The sequence below is a fragment of the Sander lucioperca genome, chromosome 7 (assembly GCF_008315115.2).
Source record: "Sander lucioperca isolate FBNREF2018 chromosome 7, SLUC_FBN_1.2, whole genome shotgun sequence".
NCBI classification, from domain to species: domain Eukaryota; kingdom Metazoa; phylum Chordata; class Actinopteri; order Perciformes; family Percidae; genus Sander; species Sander lucioperca.
This window is the reverse complement of record NC_050179.1, coordinates 11,396,839-11,424,223: the sequence shown is the minus strand read 5'-3', so window position 1 is coordinate 11,424,223 and position 27,385 is coordinate 11,396,839. Positions and strand designations below refer to the sequence as shown.

At 38.9% G+C, this 27,385-nt stretch overlaps 2 protein-coding genes across 4 annotated transcripts in view; one reads left to right on the top strand and one right to left on the bottom strand.

The window, feature by feature from the left end:
* Positions 1-472: 472 nt before the first annotated feature.
* On the bottom strand, positions 473-17,164 carry stra6 (signaling receptor and transporter of retinol STRA6). Of its 2 annotated transcripts, XR_004897768.1 has the most exons (19): positions 16,935-17,164; positions 13,504-13,911; positions 12,125-12,191; positions 10,739-10,821; positions 9,331-9,464; positions 8,514-8,680; positions 7,617-7,742; positions 6,920-6,990; positions 6,425-6,495; positions 6,277-6,338; positions 5,896-6,058; positions 5,627-5,702; positions 5,062-5,195; positions 4,368-4,485; positions 3,995-4,096; positions 3,754-3,917; positions 2,876-3,016; positions 1,101-1,514; positions 473-1,068 (listed from the first exon to the last, which is right to left on the bottom strand). XR_004897768.1 is itself a non-coding variant. In XM_031282558.2 (18 exons), the coding sequence occupies exons 2-18, from the start codon at positions 13,572-13,574 to the stop codon at positions 1,276-1,278; spliced, it is 1,989 nt and encodes a 662-aa protein (XP_031138418.1). In that variant the 5' UTR covers positions 13,575-13,911; positions 16,935-17,164; the 3' UTR covers positions 473-1,275. The 2 variants fall into 2 exon arrangements, 1 of the variants encoding a protein (XP_031138418.1); XM_031282558.2 differs by having other exon boundaries at positions 473-1,514.
* Positions 17,165-17,377: 213 nt separating this feature from the next.
* The window catches only part of ccdc33 (coiled-coil domain containing 33), a 46,791-nt gene continuing 36,783 nt past the window's right edge, over positions 17,378-27,385 (top strand). The window contains exons 1-3 of one of the 2 annotated variants that reach the window (XM_036002727.1): positions 17,378-17,421; positions 17,540-17,618; positions 18,279-18,404. The gene's annotated coding sequence lies outside the window, so the exon portion shown is untranslated. Of the gene's footprint in view, positions 17,422-17,539; positions 17,619-18,278; positions 18,405-26,894; positions 27,080-27,385 lie in introns of those variants that run through there. The other variant, XM_036002728.1, reaches the window with a different exon arrangement.

The following is a 27,385-nucleotide window of genomic DNA, read 5'->3' as shown; positions in this document are numbered from 1 at the left end:
AATAGAACATTCTTTTCTAAATTTATCTGAAAGAATAATAAAAACATAAATACAATTTGATACAACCAGTTTACGTTAAGAATCGATTCAGATTTCTGCCCGATTAATTTTTTTATGCGTTTTCTTTATTTGATGCATTTTTACTATGGGAGTTTGGTTCGCTGTCTTTATAACAATATATATATATATATATATATATATATATATATATATATATATATATATATATATATAAAAATAGACTGGCTCTGGGTTTTTGGAGTTTGTTCATGCAGAAGAGAAAGAAAGAAACTGCTGCGTTTGAAAGCGATGATCAACACAAAGCCTCCCTTTGTCTTTATTTTGGCCCTGTAGCCTACAGTTCATTTTGCACAGGCTTTCGCTCAACATATCAGCACGACACCATGTTTTTAAATTAACCTACTCTAGAAATATCCCATAATATAGCCCAAATATTTGGAGAACAGAGAGGCAACTTTATTTTCCGTTTTATTTTCACAGTAATCAGAAGATAAATTCGAAGGTGTTCATATTTTCACTTAACAGTGGGCATTTTAAATGTCAATACAGACACACAAGATGTCATGTTGGTGAATATCAGAAACCAGAAAAGAGAATAAGAAAACGCTGGTAGCAGCAAGTGGTTTGTGACTTAAAGATCTACAAATAAAACAGAAAACACAGTTTCATTTGTCTGCTAGTTCCTATTCCACAGGTTATTGTTAATTACACAAAATGTGTACAATTGAAAAAAATAAATGTATTACCCTGTCTGAGCTCATTCTGTAAATTCATAAATAGTGAAATATTCTACATATTGATACACTCTTTAAAAAGGGATGCTTCAGTGGAATGCATGTGTTTTACAAATCTGCATTATGTGCACTATGATAATAATAACATATTAGAAAACAAATGTGATTAACCTACAGGTTGAAACATAAAGCAAACGAGTGCTATCCCAAAATAAGCACATAAACGTGTTGAAAATGACACACGAGTGTGTTCAGATGGGAGATCAGTGCCACACAAGCTTTCCCATCAGCCGGAGACTGTGGCCCTCACATGCTGTATAAACAACCAAGGGGAACATTAACAGCACAAAGTGGATGCACAATCTCCAGACAGGAAAGGCTTGGTGAATATCTCGACATGTGGCGCTGAACTATTTAAGTGCACTTATTTCAGTAGGTGTGGACAAACAAAATGACTGTAGAATTCGCCCCAAACCAGAAGAGACTTTGTATCAATCCTTAATCAGGGTCACTTTCATATTCAGTTGCCGGCAACAGCCTCTGCCTCCTTGGTTGCGGCTTCCTTTTTGCTCCCCTCCTTGGCGCTGCGGTTGAGGCTTCCATTCAGAAAGCTCTCTGTGGTCTGACACTGGAAGTGCTTCCTGGTGCCCACCAAGGAGGGGTTGTTGACCAGGGTGTAGAGGAGCTGCCAGTGTCTCCGGGCCCTCTTTGCACTGGACACTTGGCGCTGTTTCTTCTCTTGATCGACCAGCTGGATCCCTGAGGACATTCAGACATCATGATAGCACTGACGGTATGTCATATATAAGTCCTATTGTTACAATTTTTTGAAATCTTAACTGGAATGAGAAAATACTTGAAGGCCTCCCAGGACCAACTATATACTACAGAAAAAGTAATAATAGAAAGCAATCATATTCTAATCCTCTAAGCATATTGGCCATGCCATTAACACACTGAAAGCGTAAGCCCCTTGGGCTACATGAATATGAAGCAGGCAATTAGCATAGCTCATCTGTGTAATCAGCTTCTCCAGAACTAATCTTTGTAAAACAATAGATTATTTCTGATAATGCATTGTTCTCTAGATGCAAACAAGCAACATCTCCACTGCACATGTGTAATTGGACTCAGCTGTGACCAGATACCAGGCTGAGTTGAATTCCATAACAACCAATGACAGCTGATGCATTTTTACTGATAATTTGATACTATAATGTATGTCCTCTTGTCACCACACGTGAAGGTGACTATCACCTCCTGTTTGAGTCAATACCCTCATTGCAGATCAGCAACCAGCTTGCTACAGCTAGCCTAGCTGTTCATATTTTGTGTAAATTACATAAATGATACAGTGGTTGAATAATATGTATAACGACCTATAGGACATACATTGTCTCTTGGTGACAGAGGCGGAGGGTTCAGGCGAGTGTGGGCACGCCATAAATGACAGCTGATTAGTTTATGACAGATTTGATTGAGACCAGCAGCAGGACTGTAAATTATTCCACAGTGAGACTCAATTTGCTCCTGACATATTAAATCAGAACTGCTAAAGCTTTCATTTCTTCTGCGCGTGCAAGACAGTGTTATGATCTGATTATGTGAAACAGTGACCTGCTACTGAATTCTAAACCTCTCTGGAGAAATTAAAGATGCCACTGACGTTTAATGTAGATATGAATCTTCCTTTTATTTTTTAAGGATAAGGCTGGCGATAGTCTATATTTGTTTTTTTGTCATGAAAAGACCAAAACCAACAATGAGTTGATCCTTCAGACAAGTTCATTCATGCACACATACACCATCCCGCTGCTGTAAATATTCAGTGAAGCACAACATGTTTATTAATACACACTGTTGGGGACTATTTTCTATCGCAAAATGCGATTGAAATAGTTCCCAACAAATGCACTATTAAAAGTGTTTGGGATTAAATGCCACAGGCAGGTTTAAGGAAATGACTAACATATTGTTGGTTTTTGGTCTTTTCATGTGATTTGCTGACAATAAAAACAACATAAAAAACATGTATGAATACACTAAACCCACAGAGTGAGCTGAATCATTAGCACTTGGGAAAAGTGTATAGACTATGATGTGAGTTTTGTGCTACAGACCCTCTTCAGCATCCCGTGATCTCTGTGCAGCATTGCTCTCCTCTTGGTCCATGGACTGCAGCAGCATCCCGCAGAAGGCCTTCATTACAGGATGCGACTGGCTCACCTCAATCTTCAGATAATGAGCATAGCAGCGGTAGGCTGCAGACAGACACAGGGAGGGGGGGGGCTGAGAGATCACTCTGACTGGGCAAAAGCAATAAACACATAGGACTGCACCCCATGTTGGCTTTGAGGCAATCACACATAATGGGCCATACAATCACACTTCTTTTTTTTCTTTTTTCTTTTTAACCACCTGCTTTTCCTGACAACAGATGTCTTGAATCTGCAGCCATTTCAGAGATCGGCATGCAATTACAGTCCCTTGCTCTGCACAGAATACAGATATCATACGAGCTGCACTGAGCTGCTAGCAGGGTAAAGTGGATAGGATACGCATTTCTGGCCTCTAAGTGGGATCAGTAAAAGTGCATTTGCTCATAGGAAATTGCTTCTCTTTAAGCCTCGACAGTGAGAATGAAAAAAAACACAGTGGCATCTACAAAGGGAAAAGCATGATGTTAATACCAATGAATATGTTAACATTGTGTGTCTGAGACTAAGAAGAAAATAAATGTATGAAAATGCAAAATATAATTGAGCAATGAAGGAAATGGAGGAAATGAAGGAATTCCCTAGCAATGCCTTGTTGTTTTATATTTGAACACATAAAATGCACCCAGAGGGTCCAAGGTATCCTTTATATTATGATTTGTTTTTTTCAATGCAGAAGACATTGAACTTGACCTGATGCTTTGGCCTAGTCAGCATACCAGACAGTGACATTAAGGCTGTGTTGATCACCATATGTACGAAGTGCAGAATATCCATCTCACCTGGGTCAAATGCCTCTACATTGCGGTTAAGAAGACTGATATCCATGCGTCCCATGTGGACAATGTTGAACAGGGCTGTGATGATCATGCGCCACACTGCCAGAAGCACCCCGATCAGAACGTTGACTGGGAACATTAGGTATGTCAGCAGGAACAGATTACCCCTGTAAGATAGGCAATAATTATCTAACAGTAAAACCCTAAAATGAGATAATACATAGCAACAAATGTAGTGACTCACCTGTTGTCTAGGTCTCGTGTGCCTGCTGTTTTTCTGATAAAGCAAAACCTGCCTGTGACATTTTGAACTAACACAGCCAAGAGAATCATCAGCCAGAAGGGCCTGAAGGGAGAAAATCAACAATCAAACATCTGTGATACAAGAAAGACAGAAGGCACAGAAAACATTTTGTAACTGACAGAACAAGATATGATCTAAATCCATTACTGTGCAACATACATGGAGTATGTTGTTGCTGCTGATTGAAAACCGTTCCAGGTGTCAAGTTTTCAGGAAGTAAGACAGCGGCCTTAATTCTACATTGACCAACATGCTTTCATGAGGTACCCAAAACAGGGATATTTTGATGAATGAGAGATGTAACGGCACTCACCACATGCTCCCCAGGATCTGAAAGAGAATCAGATTCTGTCCGTGCAGTACAGGTATGATGATGAGGAAGACGGCGATCAGAAGGCAGAGGAAGAACACCATGGTCTGGATGATCATGCCTGCATGCCGGGGAGAGATCAGAGCTTCAGGGCCACATTGCATACACCCTGTCTAGCATCCAACAAATCTATACTGCAAACCCCTTCAGCCTCATATCACAGTGTAGGGAGGGGTGAGCAATAACTTTTTAATCTTGGAAGCCTCAAAAACAGAATTTGAGAGGTATCCTTTCATGAACCACATATAAAAACCTGACAAATCTTCATTCTGGCTGAGTTAATGTTGCTGTTACACATACATACAAACATAAAATGAGTTGTGAACAGACAGTGTTATTAATATGGCAATTAAATGTTTACATGGAATGCCTGGTTGAGGCTATTTGGCCTACGTGAGGATATTTCTTTTATCTGCCATTACTGTTTTACCACTATCTGATGTGCAAACATAACCTGTTACATTTAGGGGTACAGTATGTATGTTACAGTAACCATATGATAGACAAAATCTAAGGTTTAGCAGCATTTCTGAAGTGATAAAACAAAAGCGATCCAAAACATTTAAACTGGAAATATGGTTTAAAAAAACAGGATAATCTATAGTCTTTTCCGTTAGTATTGAATATATAACTGTACCAATGCAGATGTGAGCTGCAGTGAAGCTGGTGTATCCCATCCAGCAGACCAGTGCTGGCCGCGAAGCCCTGATACTTCTCTGGCAGTTGTAAACATTATAGATATCTCCTCTGTACAGCCCCTTCAGGTTTGACCTACAGATGCAAAAACACAATCAAGACAATGCAGCACTATGCCAAAGATAAAGTGATTCATCAATAAATTTACAAATTACATAGTTAATTGAGGAGGTAATTTAGCATGGGATACAGCTGAAATGCAAGTCAATACTCGACACGGAAAATCATTTATTTTAATACGACGTAATTTATGGTAATGGCACAGTATTTCATTTCTTATCTTAATAGCCATTTTCAATTCTAGTGGCAGTTAACGCAGAGTGAATGCTATTCTGTCTGTCTGGATGATTAGTACTCTATTATGTTATAATAACTCCTCTGTGAACCATTACATTATAATGAAGGCGCCAGAATGAGAAGCACGCTCATGATTCTTGGAAACCTTGGGAAGAGAATAGAAAAATAAGGAATCTACAGCTATAACACTGTTTTTTCCTCAGGCCTACCGATGCAGAACCATGGAGCGCATGAGCATAGCCAGGTTGACCAAGCCAGACAGGGTCATCGCTGAGATATAGCACACTGCAGGAGAAACAGCACACGACATTCAGATTGTTCACTGTGGGCATTCATTGACAGTTAGCATGGCAAATACAGTAAATGTGCAACAAGCATAAGAGGAGGTCCATGTTAATGTTAGGACTCTAATGTGATGTAACTACATAAATACATGTATATTCTGCATCTCTCTCATATCACTAATGGTTTCACTCACCTTCTACACACCACATATAATAAACCACTATTCTGACCACTTCATGTTTGTCTGGAGACAGCATAATCTTGAAGCTAGCTAATAGGTTGGCGACGTCTTCATCGACTCCCGAACGGGCGATCTGGAGAGGTGGCAGCACTGACGAGATCAGTAGAAGACCCACCTAAAAAAACAGGACATTTATTCAGTAATGGAAAAACTCTTACCCCAGAATGGTAACTCAATAGCTTTTACAGACGTAGACATTAAACTGGCCTGCACTGTATTTGGATCATCCACTGCTGGTAATAACTTACTATCGGGTCAATACAGTGTGTAGCACTTAAGAGTCTACTGACTTCCTTCGTTTTAGATTATAAAGTCTAATACTATGGTACTTACCTGATACAGGGTAATAAATGACACCACACCAGATATAGCCAACTTCAGTGGAAACCGGAAGGCTGCGGAAAAGAAAAGTAGTTATAAAAGTGTAACAAGACATAACACTTGAAGGCATGACCAGACATCACACAGACAACACGTTTACCTTCCTCTGGTGTATAAATGTATGACTTCATAGCATCAATTATTCTTTGAGGGAGCTTTGGCGTCTCTGTGCTGAGGTAAAAGGTAAACAGAGGCACAAATTTACTATGCATTAAACGAATCTGTGAGATTAGGAAACATCTGTGAATAAATGAGCCCTTTTTGCCCTCATCCTTGAATACATCAAATTTAAAAAGATGTGTTTCTATGTAGGTAGAGTCAAACATTCTCTACAAATGGAAGAGAAAATTCATTATTTCCTGGTGCTCATTCACAAACAACCTCTGCATGACACGTTGACACGCCATTTGCATTGACTATATGAGGAAATATTTACAATTGTTCGACCAGCAGATATGATTAATTATCTTCTTTGCAGAAATGGCAGCAACAGGTCAGCAAACTATTTCCTCTAAATAGTCTCTCTTCCACACTATCTAACATGTAACAATGAAGCAAATCAGGTGTCTTAGGGATAGCAGGCTACAATTCTCACCTGATTTTGGTGGGCTTCTTCTTCTTGAGCATTTTCTTCACGTAGTCTTTATAGTAGCTGCTGCTGAGATCCTAATAGAAAAATCGACAGCAATCATGTAAGGAACTAAATCATAATAGTAGGTAGTAAATAAGATATTGTGGCAAAGCTGAATTAATTGGGGTCACAAAAATCTGTGCAGATTTACAGTGTCAGGTACGTTGCTGTGGTGTGTGTGTGTGTGTGGGGGGGTCAAACTCGAGGCAATTGCCTCACCCCAGCTTTGTCACACCCATACTGAAATTAGCATCAGATAAACACAGCATTGTGCCTTCTCAGTGAAAAAACAAGGCAACCTTTTCATAATATGATCAAGAACATAATGTAAACCAGTTATGTCAAATCTACTTAAAATGATTAGACTGGCATGCTGCGTTGGACTTCACATTTTCCCTTCAGCCTAAACTGTATGAGCACGATAAGCCCCTTGATTAGGAGGTGGCTTATAAAGGTCTCTTACGTGCACAGATTCAGAAGAAATGTGCGCCTTAGTGTGATTTAATAATAGTTCAGGCTTATGTGTACGTAGACTACGAATCAACACAGACACTTGTATCAAGTTTGTTATGTAAGCAGGCCAAACAATTAGTACAGTAAAGCCTGTACAACAAACCTGAAGCAGACATGGTAAAGGAACTGCACTTAGATAAAAACTTACCTCTGTAACATTGTTCTTTTCAGTGCCCTTTAAGCCCTTGAATAGAAAAAGGGGATACTGGAAACTAAGGAATGCCAAACAAGCTATCTGGGGCAGGCTGGAGAAAAGGGAGTAGTGTTTGTGTATCTGCAAAAGGAATAAAAGAAGACTTTTAATCACCTAGCAACTTGTTTTGGAGTGACACACTAGGAAAACATGTTAAAACAAACAAATGGCTTTGTGTGTTGTGGTGGGAGAATCTAGAGAGGAGACTTAGAAAGACATTATACTAAATATAATATTTAGTAAAATGTATTATATTGTCTTTATGTTAAGCTTAGTCATGCAGATCAGCTCAAATGCTCCCTGCAGCATTTGGTGTGCGCCAGCTCATGGTGGGATAAAAAGACAGTCATCGCTACTATTTAAAAAAAAAAAAAGAAGAGACAAACCATTCAAAGCATGGATGTCTTTCTTTTACTGACACACACTAAACTGATTAACTGTGACAAAGCCTCTTGATTAAGACCAACAGACAGTGAAACTAATTGTTTTGAGTCAGACATTCATGGCACAGAAAACCCAACAATGTGGATGTGGCACAAAATCTGGGGATTGAGTGAGGTGGAAAGCTTCAACCACATGTCCATGAATCCATCTGAAAAGCCTGATATTCATCTTCTCAAATCACATCTGTTGCATACAGATATACCACAGACCAGCTTTGTTTGGTAATTATTGGGTTTCCAGACCAGAACAAATCAGTTGTCTTTGAAATAATCCTTAAAACTCAGACAGATGAAACATTACAAAGAAAGTGAAGGTTAATTCTGTGACAATTTAGACAATATAAATCACGTTATTCCTCATGAATATATTGATGTCTCATAAAAGCAGTAAGATGCCATTTTTGCTTACCAGAGGTGTTTTGGGACAGTCAATTTTCTGCCACACCAGAACAACAAAGTGCGTCCATGACAAGAGGCTACCAAGTACATAGCCAACTTTATTATGTAAAGTACCACATGCCAGGAGAGGGTAGTATAGCGCGGGGTAGTAGAAGACTCCCAGAATCACCCAGTTCTCTGCAAATACAACAAAAGTGTGTGAAGACCTGGAGCATCAAAAGCAATATATCCTAATTTGTGATTTACTGAAGCAAGTGACACAAGTTTAAAACTTTGACAACTAATTCTGCTTCGCTTTTACCACAAAAAAAAATATTCCTATGCATGGTTTAAGATTTAACTCTGCTGCATTGCCACTATATTCTCTACTCTGCTGAACCTTTTACATTTTGGAGATTGTGTAAAGTAGCAGGGAACAGACTCCTCACAGTCAGTTTTTTGTAATTTAATTTTTAGAAAAAAAAGCTTCTTGTAAAGCTTAGTCGAAAACAGAGACACATGAAAACAAAATAATCCAATTACATAACAAACAAACACACACACACACACACACACACACACACAGACAGACACACAGACACACAGACACACACACACACACACAGATATTTAACAAGAAAATATTTATGTCTATAAATTTGATGCTGTCTACTCTTTTAACTGAACCTTTCCTTTATCCACTTGTTCAAAAGAGGGGCAGTGACAAATCTTAACTACTCAGATAAACATTAAAAAGTGGCTATAGAAGATTTTTTTTTTTGTCAGTGTAAAAAGTAAATGCAGATAGGTTGATGCTAGTGCAGGAAGAACCAAAATGACCTCCTCACGTTTATTCTCTGTGTCTGTTATGAAGGGGAGGGGGTTTGGCGATATGATCAGGCCCCACAGTTTGCACAAGAGCACTCCAAACACAGCCACTGCAAGGCCCTTGTGTTGCGTATGGTCCAGGAAGTTGACCGGACTGTGAAATCAAGCAGCAGGTATTTAGAGCTCACATGTTACCAGCCTCACATTTGGATGAAACAGTTACTGTATTAGGCAGAAATGACACACTTTAAAAAAAGTTTTAGCCCACAAACTACAAACTAACTAACTCACTTAAAGATATTTCTGTGTGGTTTTCTACTTTCCAGGCTACCCTTGGCTTCCATTCATGTCACTACGAGGCTTGAAACTTGCTTGAGATAGGAAAATCCATCACAGTTTTCCACCTCAATTAATCCAGGAAAGGTTCACTGAGCTTGAAAGCTCTAATCAGCGCCCACCTCCAAAAACCCACAATTACACACATTCACACCTAGAAGTTACCCTGTATGACCACTGTTTTATCTGTTGGCCACTGAGCAGCTCCACTGGAGCAGATTTGGGGGCTAATTGCTCGAGGGTACATCAGCCAGTCGAAAGATTAAATTAGTGCCGACAACATTTGTGCCATTATAATTTAGTTGCAAGTAGACACTGCTTTAAAAACTTTTCCTTGCTGGTGTGTTCCAGTGCTTTTGGAAAACAACAGTCATCCTTTACTTAAGAAATGACAAATTTATAAATTATAAAATGATGAACTAACAGTTCTCAACAACTATGTTTCCATATTTATGTTCTGACAACATGTAAATGCAATAGCTCCCTGTGTAGTTATCTCTTATGCTGAATGTTCACTCAGCCGACTGTAAGTGTTTGCATATGAATCATAACACACTGAAATGAATGGAAGCCAATAACTGCCAGGTAAATAGGAAATCAATCTATGAATCTGCCGTATGTTTTGGACAATAGTGATGTGAATTGTATGCAAATTTGGGTACTGCAGGGGGAAAGTGACATTTTTAAAAAAATGTTAATTTAAAAAATTTCAGTCATGCATAATTCCTAAAATAATTATACTTATAACAATGAATTACTTCAGTTATGGATTCTAAACATTTGAAATGTAGCATTTAAGTGTTTTTCAGTTACAATGTTGTTGACACTGATGGCACAGCGCTGTATTGTGCCTCTTTATATAGGCATTTCTTTTTTATCAAAACTGTTTTTGCACTGATCAGGGGGTACTTGGCTGAAAAAATATTTCAAAGGGGGTACATTATTGATAAAAGTTTGAGAAACCCTGAGTTAGACAATGCAAAGCTACTAGTATCGGTCCTATAAAAGCAAGCAGCTAACTGATTTCACATTTAAGCATGGTGTTTACTGGCATTCAAGAAGGAAGAGATAAAAGATAAGATACAGCCTCACCTGAGTAAACCTGGGAGTCCTGTCTGTCTGTCGCCCACCTTTGTGCGTCTGGCTAAGATTGCGAGGATCAGCATGACAACGAGCTACGGGGAGAAGATACATCAGTTAGCCTTATCTGCAGAGTAGCATGCAGCTGTGGGTTCCCCCAGGGTTCAGACCTCACCCTGCTTCACACTAAAAATGAGTTGATGCCACAAAAGGCCAAACCCCGATGTCTCATTAGTGCTCCCCATGGATGTGGTCTGAATGAATTGTCATCAGTCAGGATCATTGACCAGTGAGAGTTCAATGACCTTTCATGACCTGTGACACGTTTAGGAAACACAAGGATGGGAAGACTGCCTTGCTCTAAATTGGGACAGTCTGGACCAACTACCATCATTATTCACCATCATCAGACACCAGAAGAAGAGAAAGTGAATACCAAGGAACATCATAAGGAAAACATGGCAATAGTATGTGCGTTAAAGCTTTAGTGCGGAACTTTTTGATATTAATGAATGTCCATTACATTCAAGCCATTGCCAAATGAGTTGCTACAAAGCTAATTAAGACTATCAGCTCTTTTGCGTGCAGAAACTCGAGTGAAGATAATTACCTCTTCTGAAGAGTCCATCATGTTTTTTTAATCCTCTGTGTGCTCCTTGGCTACTAGTAACTGCGTGGAGGAGGGGTGGGGGCTGTGCACGATCACGGAAGGCTTGTATCATGTGGACGTGCCAACAGTTTTGTTGTCATTACTTATAATTCCTCATGGGGACGACAGAAACGATGCACTATAGCTTTAATTAGCAAAATGGTAATGGTAGTGAACATTACTGGATCTCATATTTGTTGAGTGACAGTATTTACCAATATGGCCTTAGGGCTAAATTGGTAAATCTTCTGCACTCAAATAGTATCATTCATTTTTCATTTGTTTTACCGGTACTTGATTTGTGTGATGTAACTGGAAATCACTTGAGAGCAAATATATTTTATATTAGATATATTAAGTCATCATTTTTGGGTCAGGATCTCCATCAAAAAGTAATGAAATCAATCATAATGATCGGCAAAGAGACATATTTCGTAATTTGAATTGTTCAGTGTGCCTCTGATCCACACCTGGATCTGGATCAAATTTCATATGGTCCTTGAACTAGGGCCCTTTGTTCACTATGTTTCATAAAAAAAATTTCACAACCTTTTGAGATATCCTGCTAACTAACAGCCAGTCAAACTGACTTTGACAGCCAAACCTTGCATAACTTTATCAAAGGAAAGTAAACCATCATATCTCTGCGGCACAAAAGTGTGATATCATAAACCCAGTGAATGAATGACAGCAAATGACAGGACAGCGTAATGTTGCGTCACATTAATCCAACAGGAAAGCAGACTTACAGATATCGCAGTGATGCATATGTGGTAGAGCCTGTCATCAGCAGTAGGGTCACATGGAGGGATTGTTCTAAAAAAGGGAACAAAACATTCACACATAAGCAAAACAATCAAACTTAAGACACAAGGATTTGAGTCACTGAGCAGACTCACACCTCACTAAACCTTTCAGACGTCACTGTCAGGACCATTTGTAGCTGGAAACTTTGTAGCTGAAATCCTGCACCAGAGATTTGCATTTAAACGGATTGGTATCAGCGTGACAGGAAAAAAAACAAATGCCAATGCTCATGTTCCTGTACACTGGAATAGCAGGAATGCCTGGTCATGGGGTAGTTATTACAACTCTGATATTCAGAGAAGGCTATTCTAGGTTGGGAGACTTATACATACATACTGTGTGGTCTGTGAGCATAGAGATGGCAGCTTCCAGAATGGATGTTTTGACATTTTTCACAACAGTCTCTTACCTGTCCAAACAATGTGTGGATTTGTAACTTGGCAATCAGAGAGCAGACCATTTCTAAATTTAAGGCAATGTTACATTTCCAGAGTCAGAGCAGAGGAGGTGCAGAAGGACATTTTAGTGTTTACAAATCAGCTAGCTATAATATAATGAGCTACAGTTGTGGCAACACAAAAGCTTTTCAGACCACAACTCAACATATTTACACGACAGCCAGATAGTTTATTAGCTCAACACGGTGGCTGGTGATAAATGACACTTGTTCAATCGTATTTCTGTCATAGCGTTCATCTGAAGCCAATATTAAATATCAATATTCTTTCTATTAATCACTCTGTGCCAATGTATATATGAAAATGCAATTTAAGTGTAAGAAACTTCCCAAAAAGAACTGGAAATACTGCATGCGCCCTATTGCATTGTGAGATAGAAAGATCATCATTATCAGCTTTGGGTCTCTTATGTCCAACTGTGCATGGTACCATTTATTACAGCTTTACTTTTTGTGGCTTAAAATAATTAGTTATTTTGGGTAGAATGCACTTACGTTTTGTTCATACTGTCATACTTTTCCTTGGAAAAAAACCTACACAACCTTCATTCTCAAACCATAAAAATGAGATGGCCTCCACTGTAATATGACAAGTGTACTGAACAAAAACAAGCCCACACACTGGCACTGTAGTGTGCCAAGTGTCACATAATATATCAATGAGCTGTATCTCACTGCAAAATTGTTAGGTTTGAAGAACTACTAATAAATGTTAAATAATGGACAGACTGAATTTTTTTATGAGTTTTATTGAGTTTATGAGTTTTAGACAAACAATAAAAACATACAAAACCAAAATAAATGGACTTTAAGGCCTAAGAGTATTAATCTTAATCTTTAGAAAGACAGTAAAAATGTACTTACTCTGCTTCAATTTTGGATGGCAAAGGATCCAGGTCTGGGTACTCATAGTCCAGTAGAGCATCCTTATCCATCGTGCGGTCTCTTTTTTAGGTCCAAAGTCTTACAAAAGAGACTGGAGTACTTTTAACGACAATCTCTGGCAACACACAGCTGGGATCCCCTTGACTCAAGAGATAAAAGTATTTCCCAAGTTCCCAAAGTTGGATTATGTTGCTGCTGCAGAGGCGTCCTTGTCCTGTGTTTGGTCTAGTTTTACTCTCACTCTTGTTACTCTCCCTCACAGCCTGTATTCAGGTGCCCGTATCCCACAGTGGAGCTGAGAGTAATGTGACAAATCCTTGCTGCAGTGTGCTGCCTCCACCCTGCAAAGGCCCTATTTCAGCTGAGGGCTACCACCACACTGGGACCCTGGGGAGAGAGTGAGAGGGGTGTGAAAGGAGGGAAAATGTGGAGATCTGGGCAGCCAATCTGGAAGGCCACCTGCGGCTTACTGGGATTACATCTACTTTTGGGGTTATGTTATAGGACCTGTGGCTGATGGTTGAAGGGGTCAGATGTGCAGAGTTATAAAACTCCAGATAGGACTGTGTGGGTAGCTAGGAGGGATGAGCCTTTCCTATCAGAGCCGATTTCCACATTGATAACAGGGGAATTCTCATGTTGTTTCCCTCAGTCACGGATCAGTTACATTTGAGAAAGGTTACCAAATGGAACCAAATAAAGCCGGATGGAAAGATTGCATGTTTTCAGGATAGCCAGTCAGACGACACCTCCCCTCACTTCATAACTCTGCACCTTCAGCTTGATAAGGATCAAGGAAGGGTTCATTCAACCCAGTACTGTGTCTTCAGCAGATAAATTAAGATAAAGATGTCTAACAAAGGCATATTCATGTGGAAACCAAATAGAGACATCTTTAATTTTCTCTACTGGTATCAAGTTATTTTAATATGTTGTTTAAAAGATTAACATGGTTTATTGGAAATGTGACAACAGGTGATTTCCAAATAGTACAAAAGTCATCCTGTAAACGACTGATAAAGATCACAATAATAGAGCGGTAAATCAATATTTTCAACATGATATGGGTAGCTGATATGTGAATGAAATGGATTTAACAATAGGTATAGTCACACTGCCCTGAGGAAAGAATTTCATAGAGGTTTTTTTTTCCAGACCAAAAGTGTCTTTTGGCACAAATAATATCCAACAATAAACGTGGACAGCTCTCCTTGTCTGGACTTACAAAGTAAAATATACTTCAGAATATCAACCAACTTACAACGGTACATTTTTTCAAATCATCACTTTCTCATTTAAAACAAAGATAGCACAATGTATTGCACTACTGGATGTTACAGCAAATTTGTGTTTCTCCTACTTTCCCATCAACCAACATTTGTGCCAGTGATTAGGTGTGATTGGGTAAGCAACAGAAAATGAAGTAAGTAATGTCATCACTGACATTTTTATCATTTATTCATCATTAAGTCATTTACAAAGCAACATGGCCAAATGTCCTATGATCCAGCTTCTCAAATGTGAGGATTTGCAGCTTTTTCATGTTTTGCAGCACTTTGGGTTTTGAGAAATAGCAATGGGCATTTTTTTAAAACTATTTTCTGCCATTTCATAGACCGATTGATTGAGTAATTTAAAGAAATTTACAGATTGATTGATTGATCAATAAAATCTGGTTGCAAAACTAAAGACCATTATATAAGTTTGTTTACATATCTTATATTTCATATGACAATGTGACCTGGCTCATCTCATGCCACCAGGTTGGATTTTGGCTTCCTCAGTAGTGGCCTGACTCCTGAGTCATGACAAATCTCTGTTACATATTAAATCCTAGCTGCACAGGGGGTTCACAAACAAAATACTTTTCTTTTTCTTGGGTTATTTTCTGTTACATTACTGCCGATTTGGGCAGCAGGTGTTTCCTATGAATTCAAGAGAATGAGCAGCAACAGTATAAAGAGAGGCAAAATGATCACAAAGAGCCTCCAATGTAAGTAAAGCACAAGCATGTGAGTACTATAAAGACAGACTGAGGTCAAAGGTCATGGAAACACCCTAGCCCAAATTATTTTCTTTCAACAAGTTGAATATAGCATTAGTAAATGCACTCACATTTCTGTGTTTACGGTTTAAGGTTGTACATATCTTGTGCAATATATCTGCAGAGATCTATTCCTGCATTCAGCTGCAGCCGGCTGAGACTAAGTCAGTTTTGCAACACTGCGTCCATGTCAACATACACTCATTATGCCGGGATTACAGTCACAACTTTAAAAAGTAACAAAACTTCCCTCAGACACTCCTGAGAAAACAGGGTTTCTCAAGCATTGTAAAGCCACCAAATCAAATGTGCTCCTGAAGAAACAGCAGCCCAGCAAATAAAGGGGTCACTGAACAAAGAATGCTTTGAACAGTTATAATTACATCACAGAGAGGCACAGTTTGATTGAGCCAGACAGTTCACTTTGTATCAGGTTTAGCAAGTCGGCTCAAAAGCCATTTGGTTGGAAATATATTAAGCATGAGCCTTGTAAAACCAAACATAATTGAAGTACTGATGTAGTAATCACTTTTTAACAATCTTAACAGCAACATCATCAATGGTGACAAGACAAGCATCGACAAAATAATTTAATGTGAAAAAGACTCAGTTAACAAACACCTCCAGGGCTTTAAAAAAAGACGTTAATACAATACAAAAATAAATGCATGGATTTAAAATGTAAAATGCTGACTCTACCTTTAAAAGTTCTTAGCCCACCCCGATTTTATTTTGCTAAACAACATTACAGCAATGAAGCAGACAGATGATTGTTGTCCTGCTTCCCACAGCTGAGCATGCGCCTCTCTGTTTTTTGTGGGGGGGGGGGGGGCAGCTGCAGCCGGGTCCTCTGGATTTTGTTTCACACAGACATCACGGACACATTTCAAGCCTTTGAAGTTGAGCTTGACAACAAAGAGACTTTCCGTCTGAGAGCCACGGCAGGTAACTTTAGCCACCTGTGCCTCTGTTTCACATGTAGGCCTACTGCACTATATGCGACATACACGAGGACTTAAACGCAAATCCGTGTGCTTCTCAAAGGGAAACACATTGACTGGCTGTTTTATTTTGAGTTTATTTAATATCAGCTACACAGGCTAATCAGTTGAGATGCTAGGCTACTTACCGACCGCCTGCAGGTGCATGCAGCGCCAGGTGGGCGTGGAAGGTGGATTAATGTCAAAGCAGGACTGCTGGCAACAAAAGCTGGTTTTATCAAGCGCCAAAAAACAGTGTACACTTTAAATAGGCTGCATTTTGTACACTACCTGACCATATTTAGGACTTTAATTTAAACCCCTAAAAATGTCCACACTGCAGCCTAGCTTTCAACATGCACTACAGTTTGAAATTAGAATCTTACCTCGGGTAACCTCTCTTGGTTTGGTGATCTTCAAATTATTTGAGTTTTCATCACTTTCCACTTACTCCACACTGCTGTGAAGATAGGTCTGGCAATACGAGACTGCTTTCCACCATACACCTACCTCAGAGGAGTTTAATGCTTACATAAACAAAACAACTATCTCACGAACAGCTTTTCTTTCCTCTGGACACCTCACATGCATTGTGTGGTTGGGACTTTGACCCGGGTCTCTACCTTGTTGTGGTGAGAACATCATAAACTTGCCGCTGCATGCAAACTGAAGAAAAGTTGTTGTGAAACATGCAGAGGAATGCTGGCATTTTGCAATATATTGATTAATGAAATTACAAGCAAACAATAAGAAAGCCTTTGGGGGGGGCTTTTTCTGCTCTGTTGACATTTCAGGCCAAAGAGGGGATTGTTTTTGCCATAGTTGCATCAGGTGGTGACTGTGAAGTTCATTTAGCAAGGGCATTCATATCTGGTACGCACTGTGCAACCAGCTCTTGATGTACTGAATACCATTGTGCAGACCAGCATGGATAAGGTTTGCGTGTTTATTTCAAGATTAATTGAATCATGTTTTGTTGTGTTTCTGTGAGAACAAGAACCATGATGTTCACCTGAACACAGAGGCTCTGCTTGTGAGACGTTCAGATCAAGATTTTTATGTCGAAGCTGGTGAGAGATTCTTTGCCATAGGCCTACTTCATAATTTCTATCAACAGTCACATTGTGGCGTCACTGCAACTTTCTGTTGATGCACTGAGGGCAGCTGGTATTCACTCTGTTCTTTCATGAAGTCAGACCCTTTTGTGAATAACATCATTAACTCATTTTGTGTGGGGGAGAGTGCTCAGTGACTCCTAAGAGAGATGGGTTAGGCTCTATCCTCAATAGAAGTACCTAGACCAGTTCTGAGCTAACAACAACACCAGAGACATTCATATCTCATTTCTCTGGAGTTTAACAAAACAAGCATCACATCTCATCCTCTCAAATCCAGCCCCACATACGTATACCTAGAGGTAGTTAGGATACAAAATGTCACCACTAAAATAAGCTTCTTTTGGTTTTGGCGTCATTGTATCAGGATTCTGTGCACAAAGATGCCCTTCACAAATGTATTTAGCCACAAGACTCTCCTTTTACTGACTCATTAGTGATAGTATTGCAGGGACAGAGATTGTCTTTATTGACCTCAGAAATTAGATTCCGTTCATGTTCATATGAACAACATCATTTGTATTTTAGGAATTTACCTTCAGGGCTCACACAGCTGGTAAATGTGTGTCCATTAGTTTGAATTTAAGACCTGTTTGTTATTCTTCTCCTGTGTAGCTTCCTGCCACCGACACTGAAGTGGAAATCTCAAGTGCAAGCTTTTTATACATCCTAAAGAGTCTTGACTTGTTCCTCTACAAACCAGACAAAGATGACCTTCTTATGACCTTCCCATAAAAACAAGTAAGTACATCTTCCCCTCAACACTGTTTCCCAGTAATTCAGTCTACAGACTCAAAATAACTTTTGAGGAAGCAAAGTAATCATACCACGAGGAGGACACATCATAATTATTAACTAGCTGACTCTGGTTTTTCTTTTGCAAAACATGCAGTTGAGTTAACAATCTGCCATCACAGATGTCCTTATGCAGAAAATGAAGATTTTATAGTAGACATTATTTGAATTATACTTTGGAGATGGTAACAGTTTTTCAACCTAGTCTAGTTTTGATTTAAGATGCCTCCGATGAATAAAACAAATTAAATTGTATCTGCTTTAAAATTCCAACATTTCATTGTTGGTGAAGTCAATTCTAATTGAGGAATATTGAGAAATATTGCCTCAGTATTAAATCATTCCTCCTGAAGGCCTCCTGGGTGCAGGGGGGCTAATTACTGGGGATATTTTTCTCCGGCTCACTCTGCTGCACTGCCTCTGTCATAATCAATGAGCCTTGCAACACTCAATTAGAACATAATTGGATTTACGTGTGTTCGCGGTGGAAAAACATGTACATTTGAGCGGACATGAAAGAACTGCTTATCTCTGTTGACAGCTGTAATGAAGTTGGATTGGGTCAGCCAATTGTAAATTTCAGAAAAATTCAGTCAGTGTAAGCATATTCCAGCACATTCCCTCCCACTCTGCCTCACATTTGGCTTGGTTAAAAACAGCTTGGATTTACATTATAATGTTTAATTAATAATTTACACTTGGGCACATGGCCCGAGCTAAATAGCTACATGTACTGTTTTCACATTGTTGTATGCAGTCTGGCTGAGGTGGAATAGTATCACATTTACAGTTAATGGTAAATCTACACAGAAAAATCCCAATCGAGTTGTTGTTATAAAGTTGATTGGAAATCTCTTCTCACTTTTTGTGTGAGAAACTACAATGAGGCTTAATCTATTGTGCTTAATTTCACATTTTTCTAAAGAGGATAAAACTGTTTTCTAACATATTTGTTCTAAAATTGTCTACAGTAAGTTCAAGCCTTTGGGAGGGGGTTTCTATGACAGCAGTTGCCTGACATCTGAGTGCCGGTGTTGCTGTCAACTCCTGTAGTGTGCTCATAGAAATAAAATGAGAGTAGAGCGGACATTGAACTCTTTGCCATAGTCATTTGACTAGTTCAAGAGAAAAAGGCAATTGTTGTTCATTGTTATGGTGATGAAATAGAAAAGTACACATACAAATTGCCGCTGCTCTAACCATCCTGCTATGTTGATTTAAATGGGAATGTCCGTTTTATTCTTATTCTATTTCTATGGGTCTGACTGGAACATGACGTCATAGCTATGTAAGTTCATTGATACAAGACCCCCTTTTTCAACAAACTCACATAGTGTTAACTATGTAGCCTACTGTTAGAGATTTTAAAAATCTAACATTTTACAACAGTCAACATTCGTCCCTGTGTGCTCTGAGATTTTCAATTCCATTCAGAAAGTTAGAAGCCAGCAAGCTAGGCTTGCAAAGATATTGAACAAATTATCAGTGCCAACATTGTCAGATGGAACAAAAATGTCACCCCCTACCCATTCACTCTGATTCCTAATTTTGATATCTAAGATTGATTTAACCTAAACGGCACTAGACAGAAAAGAAATATCAATTTTAGTTCTACGGGTCGTTTCTGTTTTGATATATCGCTGTTTGTGGTAGGTCGGGTAGTGAAAGATTTATTTCCCAGCGTCTGAGCGCTGAGAATGGGATGTTATATCTAAGGAGCCTGTGACAAGTACAAATCTTCCTGATAGTTATTAAAGTGGTAATGATCACTTTGCCGCAGACATGCCGGTGTGCAGCGCTCAGTCTGTCACGTTCCTGCTGCGAATGCCTGACAAGCAGCTTGAATTTATGGCGGGGAGGCAGAGTCGTGTCTGAGTTGCTGTGTAATAATCCTCTTTATAAAACCGTTTTGGGAACACCTTGGCAAACACACCACACACACTCAAGAATTTGATTTGATTGTCATGATCTGTTTATCTTAAATGGCTGTTGATGCTTATTGTATTTACTGGAGAAATAATTTCTAGTCATCATAGCTAGGAATGTGCACTTACACACTGACCAGTTTATTAGGTACACCTGTAATGTTCCTCTTGTGTGTGTAAATAGTGTTGGACTAAATATTAGCTTTTAATATTAATGCAAGGAAATTACAAATTAATCAATAGTTCCCTAACACAGTTTCACTGGAACTGTTAATTTAAGCTTAACAAGGATGGGGTTTATTGTAGGGCTCGTTGTATTGCACTGCATTAGATTATACAGGTCTATCTAATAAACTGTTAGCTTTGTTCATAGTACTATAGTATTTGTTATAGTGAGATAAAGAGGATGAAACACATAGGGAGGATTTTCTCTGATAAGTATTTATTGCTCTTTTAGACGGTGTGTGTGCGTGTGTGTGCGTGTGTGTGCGTGTGTGTGTGTGTGTGTGTGTTTGGGTGGTCTGTGTGAGCATAAATTTAAAGGCTTTGGCAATGTGGGTCATGTGTGCTGTGGATTATTGGTTTGTTGTTGAATTTTGGATGTTGCCGTCTTATCTTATCACCTATAAAACTGGATGGTAGAAATTTCAATCATATTGATATGTTTTCATGACCTTTTATTTCTTTGTTCCTGAAATCAGGAGCATGATTTGCTTTTGTTTGTTTTTATTTTGTACTTTGCTCTTCAGGAATGATATTTCATTCCTTGGGTGTTAAGTAAAAGGCCAATTAAATATGCTCTTAAACCTGGCTTTTAAATCGGGGAAACACAACAAATGTCTCATATAGGAAAAAGAAAATGAAAGGCACCGTCATCAGTTTGCACTGAAATGATGCACACACACATTATTTATCCCAGAAAATGTGCTATGAATATGGATTTCCCTGTTAAAGCAACATGCCCTGTCTCAGTCTGATGGGGGATTTGCATTTCTCACATCTCAGAGTTTTTAATTATGAAATGAAATTTCACCCCAGCATGCCTGACATAATTGCTATCAAAATGAGAGATTTGCCAAATTGTCCCAAAAAGAGCTAATTGAGGGCAGAGAAGGTGTGTGTGTGTGTGTGTGTGTGTGTGTGTGTGTGTGTGTGTGTGTGTGTGTGTGTGTGCGTGCGCCGTTTCTTTAGAGATGAATAGTGTGTTTTTATTACATTCTTAAAATACAAATGCCATGCAGTGTGCAGAATACATTGGAAATCATCCTACCTTTTATTTCAGTATCCTGGTTGCTTTGATCACCACTGTGTTAAGAAGCAGAAACATTTAATGTAATATTAGATTTTAAAAAGGTTTTGTCTATTATCTGTTCATATTATTATCCATAGCTAGAAACAAACCTTAAGTGACTCTTCCCTGGGGTTTGTAAATCCAGCATCTGTTTTTTTTTTTGCATGCCTTTAAGCAGAGCATCATTTGTGCCACAGGGCCTGAGTTTGACCAGTTTTCATAAGAGAGGATGCCTCCCGGTCTGCAAGCGTTAGATTTTTCTGATGAATAATGTATTCATAGTCTGAAGCTGCAGACGCGTCTCACTGTGTGTTTAGAGATGCTTGACTTTCACATGTCTCTGCTGGAATGAGGCTGAATCAAGAGCTTGTCTCGGATATCAACAGCTGTGGGGAATATCCTGCTATGTACAAAAGACAGAGAATAAATGTCTGTGGTGTTAGGATATTTCTAAAGCTACATTAGGAGGCTTTATAATGGTGACCGTATGAACACCCACTTATTGGCCACACAGGTGGAATTCTGGCTGATAGCTAGATTTACATATTATTTTGTATCTCCATTGTGAAATTATAGTTTTTAATGTCATAATTATCATGGATAGCATGCATTTGTGTTGGCATGACAAGTAGATTAAAATGGCAGGGGATTGACATTATTATTAAACCCATGTATAATATATAGCAATAAAATGTTTGCAATATTTCCTGCGTTTTTGAAGCTTGTGATCTTTAATTTTTGTTCAACCGTGTCAAAAACTGTTGAATTAACTCTATGGCCATTTTTACGCCATATTTCGTGTTGTTGGTGGACTGATTACACTATAAAGAGTTCATGGATTTTTTTTTTTTCACTCTGTAAACAGTATATATACTGGATATGCATGGGTCTTTAAGAACATAAATATCACAGGTACAACAATACTCATAATATTACACGTGTCTGCTCAACATGGGAGAGACGTTTTTTGTTTTCCTACAACAGGAATTATTTTGTCGGAGACTTCTGCATTATAGCTGAACTGGATCAATATGAAGGATCACATTGCTTACATTGGGCACAAAGGCAATTAGATCTGTTTTCTTTTTATAACAGAAATTATTGTAGCATGAAAGATGGTTTCTTATTAGTTTCTACCAGGTCTCCTGTTGGCGGAGGGATTTTGACTCGCAGCTATAAAATGTTCCTTTTTGAAGTGTGTTACTGGAGCTGTTGAGATAAAGAGATAAGGAAATGTTACACTGTTGATGTTAACTGCTTTATGACAGTTTGATGTAACACCAGATGTTTCTTCATGTTGATAACCTTAGTTAAGTTAAGTTGTAAATAGCTATATAATACAGAAAGGTGTAGACATTGATTTGTACATTGAAGAGTTTAGTTTGGAGTTTCTAAAACCAGTCCCATCATTCCTGTCACCGTTAATGGATTGCAGTGATTGCTTTGAAGACATGGAAGTGGTCAGTGTGATGATTTGTAATGTCAGTTCAGCACAAATGCCCAGACGACCGGGAATCTGGGTGTTCTCTGAAGACGGAAAATCCCACAGCGACTGTAGTGCCGTCACACCGCGTAGGTCTCCTGCAAAGATCACTCACGCCAAAAACTCCATTAGCAAAAGGCTGCTCTCCACATGTCACTGCTTGAACAAAGACACATGTATTCATCCAACACTAAAGGAGGAATGCTAGCAGCCATTAATAAGGTTCTGGTAAACACGGTCTGACACGAGAAAAAGTGTAAGTGTATAAGTGTAATTTATGTTAATGCTTAAAGCAGAGTATTTGCTGTCAGGCTTGATTGTAGTGTTAGACTTGAAACAGATCTGTAATGAAATGATAATCTGAACTGATGTGTTTCAGTCAGGATCAGATGATAAAAGAGAGTGGTGATTCATAAAGAGAGGAGTTGATTGTCAAAGCGACATTTCTGTCACTTCCTGCTACTGTGTTTGTACCATGTGTGCTATTTCTTCAGGAAAACCTGCTCTGTAATTTGGCTCCGTAGACAATATGTGATGTTATTTTTGCAGCTGAGCCTGGAGTTCACTACTGAATTATAAATAAATATTGCAATCATTAGGCAGTAATGTTTTAATGCACTTTTTGGGAACATCTGCCAAGTATTGTGTTACTGCATTTGTGATTATGGTTTCCCTGATGAATAATCAGTATTGGTTTTGATATCCACCTGCTGTCACAGTGACATCATGGTATTGATTCCCCGGATGACTGCTGTGGAGAACTGAGTCACGTTTCCCGGAGAGGTTTGACGCTAAGCCAGTAAGGAAACCCCCTGTGGGCATGCTATGGGCAGGGCAGAATACATCATGTTGCTTCTTTTTTTTTTTTTTTTTTTTAAATGCTGCTTCAAAGATGATTAAGTCCACACTTTTCATAACCTCACAGTCCTTACCTGCCTCAGTAGGCTGCTCACAGTGTGATTGGATCATAAAAAACGCCTTGTTGAGCTCAAGGATTCACGCAGCTCTCATTCACATGACCCAGACCTTAATTAGTACGGCAACAGATTGTCATTTGCATGTACATGCCCCAGTGAGTAGATGGGAGGTGGTGTGCATATGGGGGAAGGATAGTGGCACTTCAGGGCTAGTTTGCTTAACAGACCCCAAAGATGCAGTCAATTCAGAAGTGTTGTTATTGTAGCTAATTATAATAGTGAATACATTTATGTATCTTTAAAAATGAGACTCATTTTCTGTGGTGCAGTAAAGGGATAACTTGTGTGAAATAATAAAAAAAAAATTAATTCATTGTGTTAGATTGTCTTACTATAGTACATCATCGAAAATGATTTTCCAGAATGACTTTGTATTTGTGCTATTTGAGAGAAAGTCTTTGAATTTCACCCCGTTCGCCATTTCCATTCATCCATTGGTATGCACAACAGATAAAGAAACTCTACAGAGCGTCATTATTTTTCAAAGTGTTCCCTGATCCTGACAAAAGATCCGCCTTATACCTGCTGGGAATTTCTGCCTCTGGAGAACAGGAGCTGTGCAGCACTGTAAGACTCCTCCTTTTATTTAGTAGGCAGCAACATTTAGACGTTATATGCCTTTGGCTGTTTGCTTTAAAGTATAAAAGCCTTTGTTCTACTATTGATGTTCTGTGGTATCAGGTTGTGATTTTGTGCAGTTATTGTGTCGTGAAATGCGTGTACTGTGTTTGTGTTTCCACTGAATGTTGGAATTTGCCCCATCAGGGTATTTCTCATTACATGTAAGCTTTGAATTTAAACAGAAAAAAACTAGATACATAACAAAAACAGAGCAGGTTTCTTGTTTTCACCTGTGTTCAATACATGTTCCCCTAATAATTATAATCAACAAGGATTTACCTTGTTCTTCACAATATTTCAGTTACCTGAGATTTTTGCCCTCCTTGAGGCAAATCATCTGTTGTGTACCGTGTGTTGAATTTGTTTTTGTAGATAATTATTGCTATCATTTGTCAGGCTGGTTGTCAGTTGTACGTGTGCTGCAGCCAGTTTAATATCTGACATCATCACTCATACTGTTATCAAGCTGCTAACTACGACTCATGCAAATATTCTCTGCAGTGATTTGCGTTTGCGCTGCAGACACTGATCAATGCTCCATCTCTTGTCTGCACTTGTGTCTCCTGTATATCTGTAGTACGCAGATCCCCCCACATATTACCTCATATCACGTGTACTTATCTGATATAACACTAGCCACAGAAAATGGATGAAAATGGGTTCTTTTCCTCTGTACTGAGTGTATTGTTGATTGACAGCTAGAATCCCTGAAAGCCTCTGCTGACATGTTATTGCTCTGGGTCAGAAACAGGCAAACATAAATAAGCCTCAATTCTCCCTCATATCTACTCTTTGCACTTCGTCCCTGCTTTTTTTTTTTTTTTACTGTCCACTATCTTCCTGCCTTCTTATAGAATTTCTTGCCCTGCTCTGAATTATTGACTTGTCTTGAGTCCCGTGAGACTAAGCTAGTGGTGTTTGTTGTCCATCAGTATCAGCACAGAGCTTTTTTTTGTTAAATCCCAAAACCAAAATGGTTGGATCATGTTCAGAGTCTGAGCAAGGGTAAGGATGTTCAAGGCAAGGCAGCTTTATTTATGTAGCACATTTCAGCAACAATCGATTCAAAGTGCTTTACATAAAACATTAAAGAGCCATTAAAAACATTCAGTAAAGAGAATATAAAAACAGTTCACATAGAATAAGACAGGTATGAAATAAAAAAAAAATACAAGAATGAAAGTTACAGTGCATTGTAAGGATAGACTTTCACTGCCCTGTCATCTTATAGCTACATACTTGGCAGAAAGTAGTGTGAAAATAAATACATTTTTAGTGAATTGGACTGCTTTAGAATATATGTCATGCTGCATACAGTAGACAAGGCAATAGCACATTTCATACACAAAGGCAACCCAATGTGATGTACAGATTACAAAAAGTAAATCAAAAAACAAAACAAAAGAAACAATCAAATGCACACAGAATAAAAACATAGAAATGAATTAAAAGCATTGGTCTTTAGCTTAGATTTTAAAGTAATCAGCATTGTCTCAAGTCTAAGCTCAACTGAAAATTAGTTCCACATTTCAGCAGCATAGAATTTATTTTTGACTTTGGGAACAGCCAGTTTGCCAGAACCAGCTGACCTGAAAGGTCTGCAAGGTTCATACTGGGTCAGGAGATCTAATAAGCATCTTGGACCTAAACCGTTCAGTGATTTATGGACAAGCAATAGAATTTTGAAGTTGATTCTGTGAGAAATTGGTAGCCAGTGTAATGATCTGAGAACTGGAGTTATAGGTTTAGCTTTTTTGGTCCTTGTTACAACTCTGGCTGTAGCATTCTGGATCAGCTAAAGCTGTCTGAATGATTTCTTAGACAGACCTGTGATCTGTGCGCTGCAGTAGTCCAGCCTGCTAGAGATGAAAGCATGTACAAGTTTCTATAGATCATGTTTTGACAACAAGTCCCTGATCCTTATGATATTTTTAAGGTGGTAGAAGGCTAATCAAGTAAGACATTTTCCCATAAAATTAAATGGTTTACTTTATATATTGGTATGTTTTAGTCTGTGTCAGCTGACAGTGTGTGTAGTTAGCCTGATGAGAGGGCCAGTGCTGACTTCACATGTGTTTGTGTGATTGAGGCTCAGAGTGAGATTGTTTCCGGTGGGAGAAGCACGCTGACGGCTGCAAACCACACACTTCTACACAGAGAAACAATATTGAAGACAAAGACGCTGAAAGAATATTCTTGTTTTCCCCCAACACAACTTTGGACGCTGGATCTCCTCGGAGCCCACGAGCAGGCCATCCCTCCCGGTGACCGACGCCAGCAAGCCCGGCTCCAGAACGCAGAACGCAAATTGAATCAGCGGCTGGGTGAGTCAGTTTAACACAGCACAAACCCCTCTAGAAACAGGAAAGTACACACTCATCCAGGCCAGTTAAGGTCTCACGTTAAATGCAACACGCATTCATGTTCAGGCTAGGTTAGTCTTTAGTAGCTGTGTTCCTTTGTGTTAAGAGCCCAGGTTAGCATAGCCTTGTAACAATATATTATATATGTTACTTTCATGTATGTGTACTTCCCCATTTACTCAAACAGTGTAATCAGTAGACCCAGTTACAATAACATTAACGATGGCTACATTCCATTTAGGTGTGACAGTGGCGCTGCTCTGGAAT